At 34.5% G+C, this 24,191-nt stretch overlaps 4 protein-coding genes across 4 annotated transcripts; 3 read left to right on the top strand and 1 right to left on the bottom strand.

The window, feature by feature from the left end:
- Positions 1–5,409: 5,409 nt before the first annotated feature.
- LOC114719555 (cysteine-rich repeat secretory protein 1-like) lies at positions 5,410–5,892 on the top strand. The gene has a single exon (XM_028905067.1). It carries the CDS (start codon positions 5,410–5,412, stop codon positions 5,890–5,892), a length of 483 nt encoding a protein of 160 aa, XP_028760900.1.
- Positions 5,893–6,104: 212 nt separating this feature from the next.
- LOC114719554 (cysteine-rich receptor-like protein kinase 10) lies at positions 6,105–8,202 on the top strand. The gene is made up of 3 exons (XM_028905066.1): positions 6,105–6,450; positions 7,638–7,932; positions 8,061–8,202. Exons 1-3 carry the CDS (start codon positions 6,105–6,107, stop codon positions 8,200–8,202), a joined length of 783 nt encoding a protein of 260 aa, XP_028760899.1.
- Positions 8,157–10,613, top strand: LOC114719548 (cysteine-rich receptor-like protein kinase 10). Its single transcript, XM_028905059.1, has 7 exons — positions 8,157–8,402; positions 8,557–8,694; positions 8,810–8,931; positions 9,058–9,268; positions 9,451–9,688; positions 9,899–10,058; positions 10,223–10,613. The coding sequence occupies exons 1-7, from the start codon at positions 8,243–8,245 to the stop codon at positions 10,547–10,549; spliced, it is 1,356 nt and encodes a 451-aa protein (XP_028760892.1). The 5' UTR covers positions 8,157–8,242; the 3' UTR covers positions 10,550–10,613.
- Positions 10,614–13,196: 2,583 nt separating this feature from the next.
- LOC114719553 (putative cysteine-rich receptor-like protein kinase 35) lies at positions 13,197–14,577 on the bottom strand. The gene is made up of 3 exons (XM_028905065.1): positions 14,256–14,577; positions 13,486–13,607; positions 13,197–13,391 (listed from the first exon to the last, which is right to left on the bottom strand). The coding sequence occupies exons 1-3, from the start codon at positions 14,575–14,577 to the stop codon at positions 13,197–13,199; spliced, it is 639 nt and encodes a 212-aa protein (XP_028760898.1).
- Positions 14,578–24,191: the final 9,614 nt, after the last annotated feature.

The following is a 24,191-nucleotide window of genomic DNA, read 5'->3' as shown; positions in this document are numbered from 1 at the left end:
TGGATGGTGGGCCTATCACACAATCGAAGTATTGGCTAAGGTGGTAGAGAAGCAAGGCACAGAACTTCACAGTGAAGAAATAATTTGGGAGGCTACTGATTTCAAAAGCCAGTCAGACGTAAATTTTAATTTAAGGAATGGACAACTAGATCAATCGGAGAGCTTGAAGTATACAATGTGATAGGAGACAGAGAAAGGGTAATTGGATGTTGGAGCCCTAAAACTAGACTTGCTCAAGATTGTAGTAAAGCTGGTAAGAAGTTTGGTGATGAACACCCACTAAAAGATCCACTGTGGCCGGGCGGCACATTGGATTAATCACCCAAGTTGAGAATTGGAGTCCCTAAAATTCTTTTCCTGAATTTGTAAACGCATATAATTTAAGTAAGCTTCGGATTGATAGTGGTGGCTTCGATGTTAATGTGTTCTTAAAAGCAGTCCAGGTTTTGCCATTTCCGTTAAATAATTATGAGTTTGTTCCCTTGCCAAATACTGACATGACCTTTCATGATCTTCTCTGCGGCCAATTGCTGAGAGTGAAGGCAAGTTTTCATTCTTTTTCTTCTTTTAGTTACAATGCAAAGTTAGGTGTGATACTGGTATACTTAAAAATACTTATATTCGCGTATTGATGCGCTTACTGTTACTGCCATACGGTTAATAAATTGAAGCTCTAAAGTTAAAAAGAAAATTATGGATTTTACTTCAAATTAGATAATTTTTTTTTGACAAAACAAAAAACCACCCACAACACACAACGAAAGCTTAGCTTGCTTTAGGCTATTGGACTTGGTGTTTGATGTGAAAAGCGTGCTCAAGCCTCGTTATTTTTTGAATATAAACTGAATGAGATAATAAGTGAAATGACCAACAGGTGTTTCATCCTCATAAAAGGGGTTTTGGTTGTTTAACCAAAAAGTCTTGAGTTCAAGTCTATATGAATGCAAAAGAGTTCTTTGGGAGGCATACATTTAATTAGACAAGATAATGCTCGAATCTAACCTAGATTAAGCTTAATCTAATAATAATGTCATTAAGCCTTAATGCAATCAGCAACTCATAAGACAATTTTTAAATTCTTAAAATAAAAGTAAAAAAATAACAAAAATATTGTAGTGAATAGTTAAATAAGAATAGTCATTAAATTTTTGATAACTCTCAATACATTTTTTGAATTTTTAAAATAAACATAATCAATAATAAAACTAAAGTAGCCAATAACTTAATAAAAATAATCAATAGCTAAATAAGAATAAAATCACCTTTGACACTCCTGTAGAGGGTACTCTTATTTGTCCTCCAGTTACCTCCCTCATATCATATCTTGTGCGTTGAATTATATATATAATAACATTGTTTCCCATTGCACCATAAAACACATTGTAAACTGAATTTCTACGTTCATTCAAACATTGACAATCACTCACCCTTCACTCCTACGATTGCATTGAATACAAGCGGTGCTAGCCACTCGTATGTTGGTGAGACAGGAGCAAGCGTCGCCAATTAATGGTTTAGGGATGAGGCAAAGCTGCGAGCTGGTGAAATGATTCTTCAAGCCAAATCTGTATAATTGAGAATGGCCAAACGGAATAATTGTAAAATTTCAAAGCCAATGGTCCCATCACACCCGAGCGTGGACAATGGCATCAGAGAGTGACACATCCAGGTCCCAATACCATTAAGTTGAACATTGACGTTGGGCTTCGCGAGAAAAGGTCTTCACTTCATTTTCCCCTCATCCCCACATCGGCTTTAGATCTGAAGGGAGGAATGGGAAGATAGAAAGTGGAGGAAAAGGGAGTAGGGAGACCTCTTCTGTACGGCCCACCTTGCCTCCAGGTTGGAGTGCTCAGGAAACATTCTAAATGGGGAAAAAATTAAGGGGCAGTTTTGTCTTTCTCTTTTTGACCGAAAGCACTTTTATCTTCCATTTCTTTGCCCCAGACGCTGTATCAAAAAAAATGGGAAATAATTGAGGACACGTGTCACGCAGCCATTGAACCAAGGTCATCATATTCATGCTCATCCATTGGGTCCTCTCTCACGCGTGATTCAGCCCGACACGACACCACATTATTCACGTGTTGCGTTTGCTCTCCCACATCACTCCAGCTAACGTCATTCTGTTCCCTTTTTTTTTTCCAATCAAAAAATCATGGAGCACCTCCAAAATTCTGCCTAACTTTTTCTTTAATTAAAAATTACTTTTTTTCAAAAAATAACTAAAAATGAAATGTTCTGATTTTTTTGTTTTCTCTTAATTATACAGATATGTTCTCTATTTTAAAAGTCCAAACCATTAACGGTTTCAAGAATATTCTGAAAAGATTTTTAAATAGAAGTAGTATTTGGATTGATTTTTGGAAGAAAATCAAATTAGGGTTCTTAAAGGTATAATTCGGCCATGACTTATTCCTGGGGAAATCTTGGTGCATCCTAAGTTTCATTCCCCTTTCTTTGTTTCCCCTCTTAGAGATTGGGTGAAATTCAACCTTCAGAAAAGTATAGGCAAGAATTCTTCTCTAGAATGGGATTTGGTCTGGGGTGTTGCCATTTGGAAGCTGTGGACTTGGGGCAACTATTCAATCTTCAAGATTGATTTCACGAAACCAACAAATCCTGATTTAATTATCAATCACTCTTGGAAACTGTATGTACAAACCAATAAAGAACCCTTTGTAAAGGGTAAACCATAGAGCACAAATTTGCGATGTGGACACTCCCCCCAATGGGGTGGATTAAAGTCAACGTCGATGGCACTATGGTATCAACTTCAAACCGAGCAAGCTGTGGGGGAGTCATCAGAGACCACAATGGGAGTTGGATTGCTGGGTTTGCCTATGCACTGGGAACCTGTTCAGCTCTTGAATCTGAGGAATGGGCGGCCTTTAAAGGACTCAAACTAGCTTGGGACATGGGGTTTGAGAAAGTGATACTTGAATCAGATTCGAAGATTTGATTCAGACGATTACAAACTGTAACCACGGTACCAATCACAATCTTGTGGTTTTTCAATTACTACAGATGCTGAATCTCCAATGGGAAGTACAAATTCTGCATATTTCTAGGCATCAGAATCGTGTTGCTGATTCTTTGGCCAAAGAGGGGCTCTCGTCTTCGGATTTCTTTCCTTCTTGCCCACTTCATCTTCAGACTATGGTAGCTGACGAGAGTTTGGGAACTCCTTCCCCTTCTTCTTAATTTGCAAAGTTGGGCTTTGCCCTCTCCCATGCCGAAAAAAAATGATTTGGATTCGTTTAGATTTGGATCCAACTTATCTCTTGTTAAATCCTTTCATATCGTTCCATTGATCCCAAGCGTGCAACAATTTATCAAAATTAATTATTTTAATCAGTACCTTTTTATCATCTTAAAGAAATGATATTTCTCAAATTTAAGGTGATTACATAAGAAATATATTAGTGCGATAAACACATTATATATCTTACTCTTTTAATAATCCCCCTTTTGTCATGTTTATTCTTTGTTATTTCAGCAGGCTTATTTTATCTTCGAGGATAAATTTAGAAACAGCTAAGAATAACTTACTTCCCAACAACAACTTCATTGATTTTTTTTTTAATGCCAATCCCATTGTATTCTGTCCAAAATAAAATACTCCGATTCTTAATATAAGATTTTAATAACTAATTTGAAAAAAATTAAAAAAATAGACTGATTTAGTTATTTATAACAAATATGTGTTGATTTCCTTAAATTTCTTTTATTTAATCATAGATATTAAAACTACACTTGGCTGGGAATACTTTATAATCAAAAAAGATATTTTTCAGAACATACTATAAATTTGTGAGATAAAATAAATTAAAATCTTATATTTAAGACTTGTTAACTAATTCTTATATTTAAAATAGGAAATAACAGGGTTCTGGTCTTTTCGCCGGGGGTCATGCCAATTTCCGTTATGGGCCAAACCCAACCCACTTCGCTTAGATTGAATCTTTCTGGTCACCGGTCAGCACAAGGATAAGGTCGTCATTGCCGGCAATGGCACGGAAGGGGTTGACTGACCATGACGAACATAGACACAGGTCAATGCTTTGCTTTCTAATTTTCCACTCGTTTATTCCGTAGCCTTTTCCAATTATCTTTGGAAAATTTTGGCCAAAAACATTATCTGTGAGAAAATAGAGTCTTTAAAAATTGAAAAATACACCCCATCAAGAAAAAATCTTCTTTTAATAGAGACAGAAAGATGATCCAAAAGGCGCGTTAGTTGTGGAAAATAAGAAGGTTTCCTAAAATCTTCCCCATGGGACCCAAGTTGATGGCATGACCGGAATACCACATTTTAAAAAATTATTTATTTGAAATTAAACTAAACGTATTTTTTTAATAATCAGGTGAAATTTTGAGGTGAATTTTACTATTCATCACGTAAAAATATAATTTTAATTTATTAGTTTTTTTTCAATTGCTTAAGCTTTTGTTGTTTAGGCTACGGGAGGTCGCCCCCACAACAACGTAAGAAATTTGTGACGATCAATTTTACTTGATTTGCAAAGATTGATGCGTTATGGTTCTCTTTCGGCTTATCGCTCTTTATTTTTGTGGACAATATCATTCTTCTTATCCGGTCATTCTTCTTTCTGGTCACCGGTCAGCACAAGGATAAGGTCGTCATTGCCGGCAATGGCACGGAAGGGGTTGACTGACCATGACGAACATAGACACAGGTCAATGCTTTGCTTTCTAATTTTCCACTCGTTTATTCCGTAGCCTTTTCCAATTATCTTTGGAAAATTTTGGCCAAAACATTATCTGTGAGAAAATAGAGTCTTTAAAAATTGAAAAATACACCCCATCAAGAAAAAATCTTCTTTTAATAGAGACAGAAAGATGATCCAAAAGGCGCGTTAGTTGTGGAAAATAAGAAGGTTTCCTAAAATCTTCCCCATGGGACCCAAGTTGATGGCATGACCGGAATACCACATTTTAAAAAATTATTTATTTGAAATTAAACTAAACGTATTTTTTTAATAATCAGGTGAAATTTTGAGGTGAATTTTACTATTCATCACGTAAAAATATAATTTTAATTTATTAGTTTTTTTCAATTGCTTAAGCTTTTGTTGTTTAGGCTACGGGAGGTCGCCCCCACAACAACGTAAGAAATTTGTGACGATCAATTTTACTTGATTTGCAAAGATTGATGCGTTATGGTTCTCTTTCGTCTTATCACTCTTTATTTTTGTGGACAATATCATTCTTCTTATCCAGTCATTGGCGCAAATTAAAGTGTCACAAGGTAAGGCAGACTTGCCGTGGCAAAGCTTTCTACTCTGGAGAATGGAAATCATGTGCAAATTAATTTCCGTTCTGTGAGAGCTCGCTTCACTTTGATTTACTTGAACATTAACCTGTGTAGAAGCATTCACGAACAAGATGGATATGCCATTTCTGAAACTGCTATCCCATTTTCTGCTTCTCACCTTCTTGAATTTCGCTTCCACTTCTGAAGCAGACATCCCTATTTACATTGACCACAACTGCACAACGAATAAAAACTTCACTTCCAATAGCCCTTACCAGTACAACCTTAACACTCTTTTAATTTCCTTCTATTCTATGGCCGACGGCACTAACACCACTCCTGAATTCAACACCACTAGCTTTGGCGGCACAAACACGAACGACGCCGTATATGGAGCGTACATGTGCCGAGGTGACGTCCCCACTCAGATCTGTCGAGATTGCGTTCAGGACGCCACAAATAGAATAGCCTCGGAGTGTCCCTGCGAGAAAGAGGCAATCATCTGGTACTTCGAGTGCTTCCTCCGCTATTCCGACCGCTCTTTCTTCTCCACCCTCCAACAACAGCCTGTCAGGTGGAGATCATACTTGTACCCAATTTTAAGTTGGTTTTGATCCTAAATATAAGATTTATTTCTCATATTTATTATTTTTTTAAATTATCTTTATAGATACTCGTTCAACTATAATCAAATAGAATAGGGAAATAAAATATTAAGAAAAATTATTGTGGTGTTTTAGAAAAAATGTATTATTTTCTTATAATTAATTAACTTACCTAACTTTCTTAATCTAATTAAATTAGTTAAATTGATCTTATATTTAGCATGAGCGAGCCAGACGGCCTGGACGGAACACATACGACAGATAAGGAATTGAACGAGACATTGAATGATGCGGTGGTGGAGGCAGTGACATCAGGTACCAAGAAATTCGCAACAAAAGAAGCAAACTTGAGTACTGGACGATCGCAATACACTCTTGCACAGTGCACGCCGGATCTGTCCCCACAATTCTGTGGTGAGTGTCTACGTGGCCTTATAGAAGATATTCTGAAGCAGGGGGACTACGACAGTGGTGGATATCAGAATCCGAGCTGCCATTTGCAAGTCTCAAGATTCCGATTTTATTATAAGGGCAATCAGCCTCCCTACGATGGTTCTACCTTTCAAGGTAACGTTACCATGCTTTTTTTTTCCCCCCCTTTCCTTTACTTTCCCCTTTCTGCGCGCGAGTTGATAATTCGGCAATTTTTATAAGCGGCCAAAAACCATGTAGAAGAAGAAAAGACTTCCTTCGTCGCTGGATTAGTACTCCCACATATTTGATTTTGCTCTGATTTAAGTTTTATGCATGTTATGTTTTTCTTTCTGTAAGATACTTCATAATTTTGTCACTCTACATAAATTTCAAAAAACACAATAAAGTAAAAATGTAAAATAAATTTATTTCTATATATTCATTAATGATTAGTATAATATATATATATATATATAAGAAAACAAAAACATGATATATATAGTTGATTTCTTGTTTATTTATTTTTAATTGTTTCTCAAATATGTTTAAGAATTAAAAATATTTCGATGTATGTACTTTTTTTTTTTTTTTGAAGAGTTGATTTTTCAAGGGACAATTATATCCAACGAAATCCATCCTTCAGGATAGAAATTACAGCTTCTCTCTCTAAAGAGGTTGGATGATGTTATTGTGATACCATTCCGTTGGTTATTTGGAAAGTTCTCAAATTAAATTAACAATTGAAAATTGGATCCAGTGAGAGTTCCTTCATATTGTTGTCCCGACTCCTAAAAGTCCAGAAAGCTTTTCCATATGTTTCCTTCGTCACCCCCTTTTTTCAGCCTCCTACTTCGACATCAAAGCTATAAATTTAATGTTTTAATTCCTCAATACATTCTTTGCGTTAGTTTTTTCTTTTTCATAAAAATGGCACAATCCATTGCCCTCTATAATTTTTTTCCTTGGGATTGATTATGTATGTTCATTCAAATTAAAGGTTATATACACGCACCCTTTTAATAGTTGTCACTAATTTGCACTAAAAAAAAAATTCAAGGACTAAAGTCAAAGGAGATACGTTTTTCGATTTATTTTTTAGTTAACTTTTCCTATTTTTAAATTGAAGATGTGATTGAATTTTTAAGAAATAATTATCCAATTAAAGTGAGAGTTAACCAAAAAAAAAATTTGTTCACCTTTCGAAAAACGAAAACAACAATTTACTCGTAATTAAAGTACAATGATGTTTCCTTACTTGTTGAAGTATTAATTGGTTATTTATGAATAGTACATCAAGGCCATGACATAGTCATAAACATTTTGTTTCTTTTATTGAAAAGGGCTTGGAAGTCCTACTTTTGCATACTTGAACTGCTCGACCACCGAAAATTTTACTGCCAGCGATCCCCACCTAAACAACCTCAAAAGTCTCACTCTCGAGCTCTTCATGTCATCCAACGACACCAAAAGCAATGGATTCCACAGCACCACAGTCGGAAACAATTCCGACACTACCGTCTACGGCCTCTTCATGTGTCGGGGTGACGTGCCCCTTGGGCTCTGTCATGAATGCGTCAGTAACGGAACTGAGGAACTGAACTCTTCTTGCTCCTCTTCGAAGGAGGCTATCATTTGGTATGACATGTGCATGCTTCGCTACTCCAATCGCTCTTTCTTCTCTACCCAAGACACACAACCTATATATACAGAAGCTGCTGGGGATATGCTTGGAAACCAAACAGATGCCTTCAATCGGCTATTAGCTGCTACATTGAGTGGTCTAGTGAAGGCGATATCAAACTCACCGCCCGTAGGAGTGAAGAATTTTGCGACAAAAAAAGAAGTCATCACTTCAGAGCTTACAACGTTGTATACTCTTGCACAATGTACTCCAAACCTGTCTAGCCAAGATTGCCAAAAATGTCTACAGGATGCTCAGGAACATATGACGTTATGTTGTCTTGGACAGCGAGGAGGAAAAGTCATGAGTCCTAGCTGCAACTTGAGGTTTGAATCGTACCGATTTTATGATGACAGTAAAAGTGCTGTTTCGATGCCTCCTGCATATCCCCCGACTCCCGAAGTTCACATTTCGGGAAATACAGGTAAAGTGATTGAGGATCTAATTAATCATCTTTCTCACGGACATAGTTCACTACATATAAATTGACATTCCTAGTTTGCTCTCAATTTTCTACATACAAATCTGCTCCATTTCTTGTCTATGGCATGCAAATACACACGTGTTAATTTACGCAGGAAAAGATCAGGACCACTCACGAACAATTATAACAGCGGTGTCCCTTACTGTTGTCTCAATCATGCTTTTTTGTTTCGGCTTCTATTACTGGAAGAGAAAAAAGAGCAACAGTTATAAGGCCATTCTGAAGAAAAATTGTATGTATGCTATTTTTTCTCAGAAAAAGAGAAAGAAAAAAAGACGAGTCAGTCGACTGTGAGAAAAACTATATTATTGCGGTGTACTTACCTTAAAATGTACATATGTTTATAGTCGGAGCTGAGGGAGCCACATTAGAGTCATTGCAATTCAATTTGGCAACAATTGAAGCTGCAACAGATAAGTTCTCACTTGAAAATAGAATAGGCAAAGGTGGATTTGGAGAAGTCTACATGGTAAATTGATTATGCGATCAAACATGTCTATTTATGTATATTGTTGATTGTACATAAAGAGAGCGTCTACTATATTATGAAAATAGATTGTCAGCCCCTGATTATCTAACTATATTATGATTTCAGGGCATTCTTCCTGATGGTAGCAAAATAGCTGTAAAGAGATTGTCAGAAAAATCAAGTCAGGGCTTATTAGAGTTCAAGAATGAGGTTTTACTAATTGCCAAGCTTCAACACAGAAACTTGGTTGCATTATTAGGATTTTGCTTGAAAGATCAAGAGAAAATACTTGTCTATGAATACGTTCCTAACAAGAGCCTCGATTACTTTTTATTTGGTTCGTCCCTTCTAATCAAACTGTTCTTACCATTTTTCAATTTTCCATTCATGTATGATCCATTTTTTTTATTACTCTAAGGTGAATATATATTTATTGTATAATCTGTAATTTGATTTTAGACATAAATATATACATCGTGGTTCAATTGTATGCTCACAAAATAATTTAATTATTTATAGGTTCACAAAAGTCAAGAGTGTTAAATTGGCCAGAGCGTCACAAAATTATAGGAGGAATTGCTCGAGGAGTTCTTTATCTTCATGAATGCTCACGCGTTAAAATAATACATCGAGATCTCAAACCTAGCAATATTTTGTTAGATGATGAGATGAATCCAAAAATTTCTGATTTTGGAATGGCGAGAATTGTTGGCATTAATGAAACTAGGGGAAACACGAATAGAATTGTTGGGACACTGTAAGTTCTCTATCTCTATGGCCTTGTCGCCCTTGCTCTACATGTATATGTGTGCGCTTATGTATGTATCTTAGTTTTTTATGTATATTTTGCATGTGCGCTTTAATTTTCTATTGAATCTAAATATTGATGCAAGACTTTGCTCAAATTATATGGGGCTAAAATTCCAACATACATTGATGCATTTATGTCTGATTTTTTTTTTTGTAGGGGTTACATGTCTCCAGAATATATCAAGTTTGGACTATTTTCTGAAAAATCAGATATTTACAGCTTTGGAGTCATTGTTTTAGAAATTATAAGTGGAAAGAATATATCTTCTCAATGTGAATCACATGAATCTCAATATGCTGGTGGACTCTTAAGCGATGTAAGTATAGTAAACTTTTAGTGTTGCTCAAATGATCATCTCAAACCGGTCATTGTTGTTGTCATCATAAGCATCAAACAACCATTGGAGCTTATGTTAACAAAAATCTATAATCAAATTAGTAGCATGCCCTATTTTAAACTAGTGATTTAACATAATGGCAGGCTTGGAAGCATTGGAGGGATGACAATTTGATAGCGATATTGGATTCGAATTTGACAGAAGCTGGGTCACATAGTGAAATAATCAAATGCATCCATATTGGCTTGCTGTGTGTTCAAGGAAATCCAGGAGTTAGGCCTTCCATGAACAAAGTTGTTCAATATCTGAGTAATGATTCAATTCAGTTGCCAATTCCTCAAGAACCAGCATTCTTCATCCATAGTCAAATGGAACCAGCGGAAAGCAGTAGGTCAATGGAGGCTCAACTTGCCAACCATAATCAATATTCCATCAATGAAATGTCGGAGAATATAATATCTCCTCGCTAGATCGCAGGAGACTTCAACTTTTGTTTTTCTCTGCTTGAGAATTGAAGGTTTAAAATTTTTTCTCTTATTGCATAACAAGCGTGGCTTTATTTTTAAAACATGCTTGCAATGACAATTTGATTATTTTAGACTTGGTTTGCTTTCTGGCCCATTTTTCCTTTGTCTGTCGTCCATTAAGAGGTCATGGCTCTCTAACCTTCTTTCAACTAAAGGGATTAACATTTGCTTCAGTTGGATCCATTAGCAGGCTTCAACCATCCAACAAAACAATACAAACTATGAAAGCTAAAGTTGATGAACTAGGGGCAAAATATTAACAATTAATCATAAATCTATAATTTTAGTGCAAGTATCAACTATGCATATTTTTCTATCATAAATACTTTTAAATATACATTAATTCACCAAAAAGTATAATAACTAAGGGAAAACATGATGAAATAACATGAATTTCACAGGGTTATATAGCAAAGGCTCTATCTTTGTATGTGGGCAATACTTCAATCTTGTAGATACCAAACTAAGCAAGTGAAGTTTAGGAAAAAGAATAAATAAAAGCCTTGTCCTCGGGAGTAAAAGAATTCACTCGACAACACTTCATTTCAAAGCATGATTCTTTATTTCCAAGTCAGTTGGTAAGCTCCAAATTTGACAATGCCATAAAAAAGCATGTTTCTGTGGAACTGACAATTAAATTGAATCATCGCTGAGATCTATATAAAATAAAACAATTCTTGTTGAAACTAGTTTCAATAATCATTATCGTGATGAATACTATAATACTCATCAAATCTCAACTATTCCAATTTAATATGAGTGGCTAAAATTTAATTTTTGATATCTTTGTTTTTAAAAAAGTTTTCCTTTAATAGATAGATGATTCAAAATAAATGTAATTTTTCACCTATAATTTTTTTAAAAAATGATTTCTTTATTTAAAAATTATTAGTTAAAAATTTTAAATCTAGACCATTAAAACTATATCTGAATGGTAGATTTTACTGTAACGATGAGTATCTCGATGTTCACCACTGTGATGAGTGCCAAGACTGGTTCTAATTGTAACCATACACAAAGGCTTGATTTGCATCTAGATTTTCTTGAATAGAAAACAACTTAATGCAAAAGGATGCATTTAATCACTTCATTACATTATCTGAATTCATTATTTATGCTTCAATCTAATATCTCTATCAATTTTATCCTACCCCCACTGATTACAAGTTTGTAACAATTAAGTAAAACAAATTATTATAATAATCTCCCTTTCATTATTAATTGCCATATATGTTGAATATCCAGAATATTACCTGTACATTGCATATTTTGAAAACATATAAACACTGAAAAAGAAAAATATTAATAACAACATTTTTATACAATACATAATAAGAACATAAATTGGGACATTCAATGATTAGTTGAGATGTAAATTATTGAATCTCTTCTTATGAACACTTATTTTTCTTCATTTAACTCAACTATATCAAAACAGACACTATAAGAAAAAAAAAGAGACTTTAGGCAATGACTTTCGGCGGCAACAAAAAAAGTCACAGCTGAAAGTCCACTTTCAGCGGCGACACCAAAAAGTCGCCGCGGAAAGTCTTAATTTCAGCGGTGAACTTTCAACGGCGATTAAAAAAGTCGCAGCTAAAAGTTCACTTTTTTCAGCGGCGACTTTTTTTGTCACCGCTGAAAGTGTAATATAATAATATATATATTTTATTTTACAATATTAATAAACAAATTCAATCTAGCTCAGCGACAAGAAGATTGGATACGAAAAGAGGTGGTCACGAGTTCGAATCTTGAAGAAGACACATTTAAGGTGAAAATATTTGGACGATGGCGTGGCGGGGAGGAGTGATGTGGCAGTGACGTGGAGATGGCTAGTGATGATGTGGCGGCCAGCAGTGATGATGTGGCATTGGTGAAGCCAATTCTTCTTAAGCATTACTTTCAGTGGTCCTTTAGCGGCGACAAGAATGTCACCGTCGAAAGTGTCTTTCAACGGCGACATTCTTGTCACCGTCGAAAGTGTTTTTAGCGGTGTCTTTCAGTGGTGACATTTCTAAAAGTTGCCACTGAAAGTTTTCAGTCACGGCTGCTACAACAACGACTTTTGAGCAGCGACAAGTCGCCCCTGAAAACTTTCAGTAGCGACTTTATACTTTCAGTGGTGACTTTTTGCCGCCGCTGAAAGTCAATCTTTTTGTAGTGAGATATAGAGCTTAAAGAGAAAAGATTTAGAACTATGTACCAACTATTTTATTTGCACTTCCTTCATTTGTGATGATAGCAACCATTTTAGCTAAGCCAACATATGATATTTTTGGATTCACTTTATCATCTAATAAAATATTACTTGGTTTGATATCATGATGTATAATTTTAAGATAGGACTATTCATTGATAAAAAAAAATTTCTTGAGCAACTCCTGCAATGATTTTACAAGGCTCTACCCAATTTAGTGCTTTGCCTTTTTGGAAACCTGTACATTAATTGTTGCGAGTGATTATATATATAGAGACAAAATAAAGGTAATCTAATTATAGACAATTAACTCCACCATACATCAGATAGCGTGAACAACAAATTTCAGTAAGAGTTAAAGAAGGTATAGATTGTCAAAACAAATAAAAGTTAGTCAAGGTTCCGAACATATTCATAAACAAGGATTTTCTCTTGTTCTTCTATGCAAAATCCAAGCAAGGCCACCAAGTTTATGTGCTGAAGTTTGGCAATCAATAAAATCTCGTTCTTGAATTCTTCTCCACCTTGACCAGAATTTTTTGAAAGTCTCTTGACAGCTAATTCTTGACCATTTGAAAGAACACCCTAGAACCATAGATGATTAGATTAAAAGTTAAGAAACATATATAAATGCGTTCGTGTGTCTATGTGTAACGTTTATACTGATGACGTGTGTTACCTTGTAAACCTGTCCAAATCCACCTTGGCCTAAACATTTTTCATGAAAAAACTTATTTGTTGCAGCTTCAATAGTGGCCAAACCAAATTGTAGAGGCTCTAAATTATGGCTTTCATTTCCAACTAGACACACAGAAAATAGTAAAGGATGCTGAAAGCAATAAAAGCATCGATACAAAAGCTCTTTAGACAAACCGAATTTTATGGATAAATAAAAATTTGTCCGAGAACCAAAATTACTTACAGTATTTTTGTCTGAGAAGAGCGTTGCGTCTCTTCCTGATTAGATTCTTTGAGAGATAGTAGGCGACACAAAAAAAAAAAAAATTCCCAGACCACCAAAAGAAACCACAAGTACCATAATAGTCCCTGTTGACTGACCTTTCCCTTTTACTGCGAAAAGTCAAAAGCATCATATACTTCCACGTCTCAATGTAATGACATCATATGAAAATTGACTGTATCCCGTGAGACCAGGGGATCATATTCACATTCTGATTAGGTTCAATTTTCCTCAGCTGTCATGTTATTTTTTGAAAGTTTATTTTGATGCCAAAATCAGCGTAATCTTTTTCTTTAATCGACGTACCCAGATATGCATTTTAAAATAAAAATCAGAAAAGCGTATTAGGTACTCAGCAAACAAAAAAATGTTTGAGTTTTACCTTGAGGATCTGAAGAACTTGTTGGAGGAGAAAGTGCAGGCGGTGTAGGCGCCGTCGCTTCTGGCTGATCATCAGACTTATAAAAAGGATATAACTCATAGCGAACGTTGCAACTCATACAACTCTTCCTCCTTGTTTTCCCAAACAGCACCATTTGAAAAGTCTCCAATCACACCACTAAGACAAATTCTGCAATCTTGGGATGATAGGTCCTGCGTGCACCGAAGTAGAGAATACGTTGTTCCGAACCCAGATATGCTTGGTTCCCTTGTGGCATATTTCTTAGTGCGGTTAGCTGCTTCATGGTTAAGCGTGCTCAACAATATCTGCAAGAAGCTCAGCCGGGACACTTCGCCGGTGTTCAAGAGGCGCAGTGTAGGCCATGTTTCGACGGTGGAGAGCAAGGGATGGTTCGAATAGCGAACCATGCACTCGTCGTACCAGATACTTGCCTCCTTCGAAGTTCTACACTCGGAAGATAATCTTTGGGTGGCGGTAAAGACGCATTGTTTCAGCTTTGCTTTTATTTATTCTTTCCCACCACCCTTTGCTTCTTCACTTTTCCATCGTTTCTGTAAAATTTTCCAATTTCAGTTGAAAAATGAACCTCAAAACTCATTGGAAAAACCTACCGGGCCGGGGTGGTGCACGGATTCTCTCTAGGGACAGCAAGGTCATTTACTTTGTAAACTCTTGTTTATTTAATGTCATTTTGTCTTGTTCCCCAAAAAAAAAAAAAGACGAAAGTCATTTTAAGCTATTTGTGCTTTAAGCTTTTGAAAAAAATTAAAATTAAAAGTTTGTTTCTGACCTAATTGTTTAAACTTTAAAGATCTCGTTCATTTAATTTTTTTTAAGATATGTATTCAATAATTTATATTTATAGTCCCCACGGATTAACATATCATTCATTCCTCTAGATAAATACATAAATTTCTAATTAAATAAAAAGTTTTAAGCAGTTGTACAGACGAAATCTCGGATGCTCACATACGGACATACACAAAAGATTTCCCAGCAGCTCAAATTAAATTTTGTGTATTGCAATTATTATTATCTGAAAACAGATATTATTACAAATGGTTTTAAATTAGTAAACGTTATATGTTACTCTTTATGACGGTAATTTCATATCAGACATATATTTGAGTAACCTTGCTTGTTAAATAAAGTACTCTATTAATTTGTTCTCTGTAGTTATAATATTTGAAATATACATGTGACGTGAGGGTTAGCGAGGGTGATATGTATTTTTTAAAAAAAAATAAGTGAGACTAATAACATTTACTATCGAGATATACTCTGTCATTCTGTCAGTCCTAAATATAAGACCTATTTTATAGTATATAATACACTGTAAAATAAATTTTATATTTAAAACCAAAGGAGTATAAATATCGCATTACCTGGCCTTTTTTATCTTTAGTCTGAAGATGCAAACAAAAAGGGAAAATAGATCTCCGGCTTCTTCACCTTGTTTCTTTCTGGGGTCTGGATCCCGAGATTGAACTTGAAACTGATAAAGAGAGTGGGCTGTACACACTAGGAAGAGGATTCTCTCCGCTACCTAGCCTTTTTAATCTTCAATTTTTGTTCTGAAGATGCAAGGATCTTCTTTGATACATTTAATACTTTATGAAAAATGCTTACATATACCAACGGGGTTGGTCCAAGTGGTAAGCGGTTTGGTACCGTTTAAGTGAGGTCTTGAGTTCAAGCCTTAGCGTATGCAGAAATCCCCGTTGGGAGACTCACCCACCACAGCTCGGTGCTCGACGCGGGTTGGATCCAGATGTAGTTGGAGCAAAGCTCCGGTAAACTGGGTGGGCAACCAAAAAAAAAAATACTTACATATAACTGAATTAATGCAGTTATGGTAATTTTGACCATGTTTCATACCAACAAATACATAAAAATACCGCTCAAATTTTATATTTAAAAGAAAAAATTAGATTTATTATTATTGTAAAACGGGGATGTAGGCAAATAATCAAGATCAGCTAGGAATTTTCCCGATGATGCCGCTTTTGTATAACGAATGAATCTGGGGGCTAAAAAGTACAGCGTTATTTTCGTTTGTTTTTATTGATTTAATAGTGTTGTTAAATTTATTATAATAACTAAAAGTAATTTTAATTTCATGCAAAAAGAACAGCAAAGAAATTTTGTAGAAAGCCACGCAAACTTTTTTTTATTATGCATCTGTATTCTTTTATTAGAGAAAATCTTATTCGAGGTACTATTGATACTGAGTGTGAGCACCTCTACAATAGAAATTCGAACCTTGATTTGATATGTTATGAGGAACTAACTCCTTATATTAAACCCAACCCGTTGATAAGCCACGTGAATTAAATCACATGTTATGAAAAACTGTTGGGGATATGTTTTTTCCTTTGAACTGGCGCTTTTGGGTTAGGAACAAGGCCAGAGCTTCTTCGGGACAAAAGCGTAGACGAGTCGGTCTAAGTAACTCACATGTTCACAGAGAAGCTTTAGCCTGTGCTGATCTTCTGGGCAAGGCTGCACATGTGGCAAGTAGAACTCCTCTATATTTGCACTCGGTCATATCTACTTGTGCAGCTCAATACGCACTGGACAAGAGTTAGACTTTCCTCTAGTCTAGTCTCTTTTTTGTAACAAGCTTTGCTTGCCTCTTTCAATTCAAAAGAAAGAAACTCACATATTTATGTTGTTTGATTGTGAAGAACTGAAATTATGTTTTTGAAGAAAACGTGAAAACAAAGGACGTCAAAATGCTTTCGAGATCTGTTTGTACTGTCTGGGCCAATAATAACATTGTACTGTTTGGGCCTCTCTTGGGCCTATGTGGGGCCTACTTTTGATCTGAAAAGTCCCAAAAATTTAACCCAAAAATAAAATATTAATTCCAAGTAATATTGATGCTTATCAGTAACTATTTACTTGTAACCTTTCATAATTTTTCTAGACTTCCAAAATTACACTTTTCTCTATGAAAAATGCTCTTTTAATATGAGAATATGATTTGAAAATTTTCATGATTTTTCTTCACCTCCAACTATTTATTTTGAATTTTTTCCAAATAGGCCCTTAATCAGCAGAACTACCAGAAATAAATTCCCCAAAATAATTTCCTATGCTTCCGGGGAGTGAAACCAATTCCAATAAACATTTAGATAATTATTCTCTATTTTTCCAAAATTATTGAGGTCTCTAAATATTTAAAATAATTATTTCCACTCAATTTTTAATATTTTTTCTGAAAAACCTCCATTTTCAGAAAATTCTGTAAATAACTATTTCCATACTATTTTCACCTTCGGGGCCTCAATTGAAATTCCAAACCTCTACTTTATCTTTTTACCATTTTACGGGAATTTTCTAAAAAAATTTCTAAATTTTTTCATTTTGTCCTTCATAGACTGATAATTTCAAAACTATCAGTTCGAAGTCTATCGGGGTTTCACATCAAAAATTGTTTCATCCTTATTCTAATTTTTAACTCCCTATGTCGGTGTAAACTTTTCAGGATGTGACAGATAACATATATTCAAGATCAAAAATTGCTTCTAGAAGATGATCATAAGGATCAAAGGGAGTACAACTTTTTTTTAACACCCTTATTTATGGAGAGGATAAGTAGAAATAATAAGGAAAAAAAAGTAGAGAGAGATATATAATTAATTATGTGTAAAAATAAAAAAATTAAATGAATTGAATAATTAAAGAAGTCCACATTAATACTTATAAAAACCCACACCCCTGTTCACCAAAAAGGGAAAAAAAAAACCACACACCTTCAAAAGATTTGATGCTTATAGACCAGTCTTGAAGAATTATATAATTTTGCTATTTATTCGCAAACATGAATCACAATTACCTAAAAATGCAGATATGATCATCTGTGTGTGTGACTTCTGAATAGTTGTATAGATCAATTGATAATAATATGTACTGAACAAACTATACATGGCAATATTTTAAAAGTTAGATTGAATGTCAAACTGAAAAAAAAAATAACAAGTCACGATTCGTCCAGTTGAATAGGTTAGATCGGCAATCAAACTGATAATATAATAATTAAATAAAAACTAATATTATATGTTTGTATAATAATATATGTATGAAAATAAAATATTAAGTTGTCAAATAATTTAAAAATCAAAGTAAATAGTCCATTTCATAATAAATTAACAAACTCATATGATAATAATGTATCGCACAACAAATCATTGCTAGTAATATAGTAAAAACACAGATGTTCAATTTTACATTAATTATTTTAGATAAAAAATAAAAATCAATTAAATTAAATAATTGTAAATAAATCTTAAAAATTTATAAAACTCAAAATATAAACAGCAAAAAAAAAAATCTGCCTACAGCCTTCACATGTCTCCAGGACACATCCTCCAAGAGCTCTGAATTGATGCTTAAAACTAGAGTTGGTAATGTGGGCTAGTAATGTGGATACGCACCAGCCCGCAGCGGTGCGAGCTAGCGGACTAGCCCGCCGGCCTGCCTAAATATTTTTTAAATAAAATTATTATTATTTGTATAGGTTGAGCTTAGTTTAAAATGTTGAAATTAGATTTGGAGTTTTGAACTTAAGTAGTACGTTATAATAAAATAATGTGAGGATTAATTTATAATTTGAGAAGATATTTTAGTTTGACTATTTTTCATATCCAAATTAATTAAAGAGATCTTTTATGTGTGTATTACATATGCAATTGCGTAAATGAGGCAATGTTAATGTGGAATTTGAGGATCAAAATCCTCTAACTATGTTATATAATATATTTGGAATTGCATAAAAATAAAAATTAAAAAAAAAAAAAGCAGGCGAGCTCACAGCGAAATAGGCTCAAAGTGGTACGAGCTAGAGAAGTCCGCACCTTGATGAATTGGTATTTTGCCAATCTGAGCCCGCCATTTTTGACAAAACCAAAAATTACCCGCAACACACACTGAAAGCGTAGCTTGCTTTAGTCTGTGTGAAAATGCAAAAGACTTCTTTGGGAGGCATACTTTTAATTAGACAAGATAATGCTTGAATCTGTCCTAGATTAAGCTTAATGTAGTAATAATGTCATTAAGCCATAATACTATCAGCAAGCCTCATCAAATGTTATATCTTTTTCATAATAAAAGTAAACACGCCATCAATTACAAATTTTTAACATATCAAAGTTCAAATTTCAAAAATTCAATGTGAAAATTTGACTGCATATGTTGCAAACATGACACTCTCCATCCGTAATTTACTGCTATTTATATATGTATGAAATAATTCAATTTGGAGCTGATTTTTTAAAATCTAACATGGAACATCTTAGAGGAAAATGTTAGTTATGTAATGTTATGGTTATTAAATAACAAAAAGCCCTTTACTAAACTTTCAAAAAAATTTTGGATCCAAGTTAAAACTAAATTAATATTATGATCCTAATTGAAATATCATTCCCTCGTTAAAGTGTTTGGTAGTCATAAATGTAGGGGATATTGTTTTATTTATTAATATGGTTTTTTTTTTCTTTGTTGGCTCTCCCTTCCTGTCTCCCAGCTAATTCTCCAAGTTAACATAGAGTAGACCTATTATATGACAAAATAGGCTTACTTTATGTTAACATACATGGAGAGGTCAAGGTGATAGAAGCGGGAGACAACCTTTGATTATATATGCAAGCAGCTTACTATCTGATAAAGAATAGAACAGTACGTGCCATTTTGAGGCCCCAAAACTCAAAGCAAGCAAGGTTTATAGTACCTGTTATTTGGTTTCCCAACTGGTCCATCTCTCTTTTGCACCCTCCATCTCCATCCTCCATCTACTCTGATCAAGGCCTTGACTGCTTTCAGTTCCAAGCTATTGCTGAGGTTATTGAAGCTCTTGGGCGGCAATCGATCGTCCCTATTTATGAAGACACTGAATATGGCAGTCACCTTGTTCCATGCCTCTTCAAGGGCATACGAATGGCTAACGTAACTGCCATTGATTTAGATTCATCAGATGATGAAATTGACGACATCTCCTCGAGTTAAAGGACATGCGCACACATGTATTTCTTGTCCATATGAGCATGGATTTCGGAGCAAGATTTGTTCTTTCTGCAGAAGAACAAGACATGATAGGTGAAGGATATGCTTGGATACTTACCCAAGGGCTATCTTCTTTGATAGATCATCGGGTTAATACTACAGGAAGATTGTATTATGGTAGTGCCCAGAAGAAATATAGGAATATTACTGTTCCTGTTGCTTTGAAAAGATACATGCAAGGTGTATTGGGAGTGAGGCCAATGGATTTGATCTCCAAAAAGACACCTATTCGTAGGGAGAAGGAGAAAATTTTCACTGATAGGTTCAGGACCACCCTAACTAACTATGGCTGGCGGGCTTATCACACAATTGAAGTATTGGCTAAGGCGGTAGAGAAGCAAGGCGCAAACAATGGCATAAAACTTCGCAGTGAAGATATATACATATATATATATATAAAGGCTGCTGATTTCAAAAGCCAGTCAGGGATAAATTTTAATTTATGGGATGGACGACTATATCAATCGGAGCTTGAAGCATACAATGTGATAGGAGAAGAGAAAGGATAATCGGATGCTGGAGCCGTAAAACTAGACTGTTCAAAATTGTAGCAAAGGTGGCAACACATCTGATGGTGAATATCCACTAAAGCATCCGCTGTGGCCAGGCGACACATTGGATAAACCACCCAAGTTGAGAATTGGAGTCCCTAACACAAGTTCTTTTCCTGAATTTGTGAATGCATATACTTTAAGTAAGCTTCGGATTGATAGTGGTGGCTTTGTTGTTAATTTGTTCTTAAAAGCAGTCCAAGTTTTGCCGTTTCCGTTAAATAATTGAGTTTGGTCACTTGACAAATACTGACATGACCTTTGATGATCTTCTTTGCGACCAATTGCTGAAAGTGAAGGCAAGTTTTCATTCTTTTTCTCTTTTAAGTTGTTTCTTCTTTTAGTTTATAATGGAAAGTCAGGTATGATACTGGTATATACTCAACAATGCTTATACAGATTCTTCTTTTTACCTTCACACCTGGTCTGTGTGTGAAAATATTTATTGCAGGATCTTGATTCTATAATTGGAGACATCATAATTATAAAAAAAAACCCCCACAGACTGTGATTTAGATTCAAGAGTAGCAATGGTGGTAGGGTAAAGAAGGCCACCACAAGTAAATGGATCCTCTTGAAACCTTTCAACTGGTCATTGTGGTTAATTCTTGTTGCCATTTTTGTGGATGCAACTATTATCATAATCATATTAGAAAGAAACAAAACCCCCAAAACCAGTGAAGAAAGAAAAGAAAACTGAAGAATTTTACTACAACCCCTTCCTTGTTTACAAGATCAGTGAGTTCATCTCTTACATAGCGCACACACACATATGTACATATAGTTTGATTATATATGTTATTATGTTTAAATTTATGCCTCGTGCATAATCTGATCCAGATGCTATGGAGAAACTTAATAACAGAGCTGCAGGATGGACGGTGATACTGATGTCATTCCTATTCATCTTGTTAGTGCAAGTCTACACAATGAGTTTAACTTCAATGTTAACACAAGGAAAGATGAAGGTGCCTTCATTTGAGAACGAAAAAGAGCTTATTAGGAATAGCAGTCTGCATGTGGGATATCGAGATAAGTCGTGGGTGAGAGGGCTTTTGATTTAACAAATAGGATTCAAGCCTGAGCAGTTAAAGCCGTTGCGACGTCGTGTAGAGTACAATAAAGCATTGTCAAATGGAACAATAGATGCTATCTTTGATGAAACTCCTTATCTCGCGCTCTTCCTCTCCAAATACAGGTCTCAATTCATGATGACAGGATTGCTCTACAAAACTAGTGGATTTGCCTTTGTAAGTCTACTTACTCTACTCTTCTTAATTACAAGGTAAGGTTAACTAATTAATGTCACGTTTTCAAGGCAATTTATGTAAAAATATGAATATTATTAAAATTAATGACCCCACAATAAAATGTTGTTTAAGAATTGAAGCATGCGACCAACTTATTACCACTAAGGAAGGATATGAGATTAAAAAATTTTAATTATCACATTTTTGCCCTATATTTAATTAAGACTAAGTAGGCTTTAATTTTAAAATTTGACATATAATTAGGATGGGAGAGAGTACCCCCAAATTGTATGATTAAGATTTTTATTGCATCTATTTAGAATCCACATGTGAATTAAATTCGAATCTTGTCATTGTTAGGTCTCAAAAGAAAAGGAGCACCTTCACAATATATATATATATATATATATATATGTATATATTTAAATCCATATATAAAGTTGTGCTCTATAACTTTACCTAATGGCTATCAAATTAAATCATTTGCCAATCAATCCATAAAGCATCATATACTACTGGTTGGTCTTTAGAACTTTAATGAGATGCTATATACTTATTGTTTTTTCAGGCATTCTCAAAGAAATCTAGCCTGGTCTCACATTTCTCGAATGCAATCTTAAAAGTGATTCAAGATTTGGAGTCATATCGGGTGCTGATGGCCAAGAACTCCTTACCCACCTCCATTGAAGATTTGGAATTTGAAGACCAAAATGATATAGAGACATCAAGTTTGAGCATAGCTAACTTTGGAGACCTTTAACCTGTCCTATCATCTCTTGTGGCCCTCTCTTTAGGCCTTTCCATTATAAATCCATCAGTGATTAAACGGTCTCTGAATCCATTGCCAGTGATTACATGGTTGCTTGGGAAGCTTTCCACTCTGAAAAAATTGGTGAATGATTGGTTGTGTAATAAGAAGCAGCATTTCAAGTCAGCTAAGGCTTGATCATAATAGGAGTTGCCAGCTAGTTATCAAAGCTACTTATTAAAGGTGTGATACAAGTGCAAATGAAGCTCCTTGCCATCTTATCTACTATTCTATATAATAATTTGTCTTTTTTAATTTTATGGCCAACTAAAAACATGTATTAACTATGAATAAAAAAACAAGTTAATAGATTTGACATATTAGGTGTAACTTGTAATTTTAGGCAGTTAATGCCTTTCTTTTTAAATAACTAAAAAGAAATGCCTCTTGTAAATAACAGTATGCTATGATATTATCTCCTAAGTTATATATGTGTGTGTATTTGGCATGACTATTTGATTGAATCATACTTTAGCATTGCCAAGTCCGATTAGAAATAGTTCTCCTGATGATGTTTTCTGCATTTACGTGAACTTGTGATCTCATGTTTAAATGGTCAAAACTCTTTTCACTAAAACTAGTGCAGTGCCCATTGATGTGTGCATGTCAAAACGGACTAAAACCAATACTCGATGAGTTGCACAGAACTGACAAGTGCTGGCTTTTTAAGTCGTAGGGATAATATTGTAGCATTCTTAAAAAAAATTAGAAATCCATGTTACATTATTTAATAAGCACTAATATAATTTTAGTCCCTTAAATTTAGGTCTATTTTAATTTTAATCCCTGAAATTTAGTCTGTCTTAAAACATGTAACAATATCAAAATCCACTAATGTACCATAAATAACATTAAAGTGGTGATCAGACTCACCAAATTGCATCTAACTAAATTTTGTGTGGATAATAGAGGGGGGGAAAAAGTTCCTCAAAATGTATCTCACCAAATTGCCTTCTATTTTTTCTTTCTCACTATTCATTTTCAGGAAGTATTAGATCTATCTGCATTTTTTGATCTGTATACGATCCAGTTAGGTGTGATCTAGTGAGTCTACATCATCACTTTTAATGTCATTGATGATATTTCAACATATTTTAACATGGTTGCACTTTCAGGAACTAACGTTTTAAGACAGTAAATTTTAGGAACTAAAACATAGGTTTGAAATTTGAAAGACTAAAACTAAAATAAGTTAAAATTCAGAGATAAAAAATTATATTAACTCATTTAGTAATTAGCGAGTAGCCCCACGTAGGATGCTTTCAATTCCTTCACATAAATTATCCCATTTCTTTCCCATATTAATTCACGACAAACATACGACGTGTGATCCACTTATTCTAAAATCA

The sequence above is a fragment of the Neltuma alba genome, unplaced genomic scaffold, assembly GCF_004799145.2.
Source record: "Neltuma alba isolate B1F8T4 unplaced genomic scaffold, ASM479914v2 tig00011923_pilon, whole genome shotgun sequence".
NCBI lineage: Eukaryota > Viridiplantae > Streptophyta > Magnoliopsida > Fabales > Fabaceae > Neltuma > Neltuma alba.
Note: the sequence above shows the minus strand (reverse complement) of the source record. Positions and strands in the feature narration are given on the sequence as shown.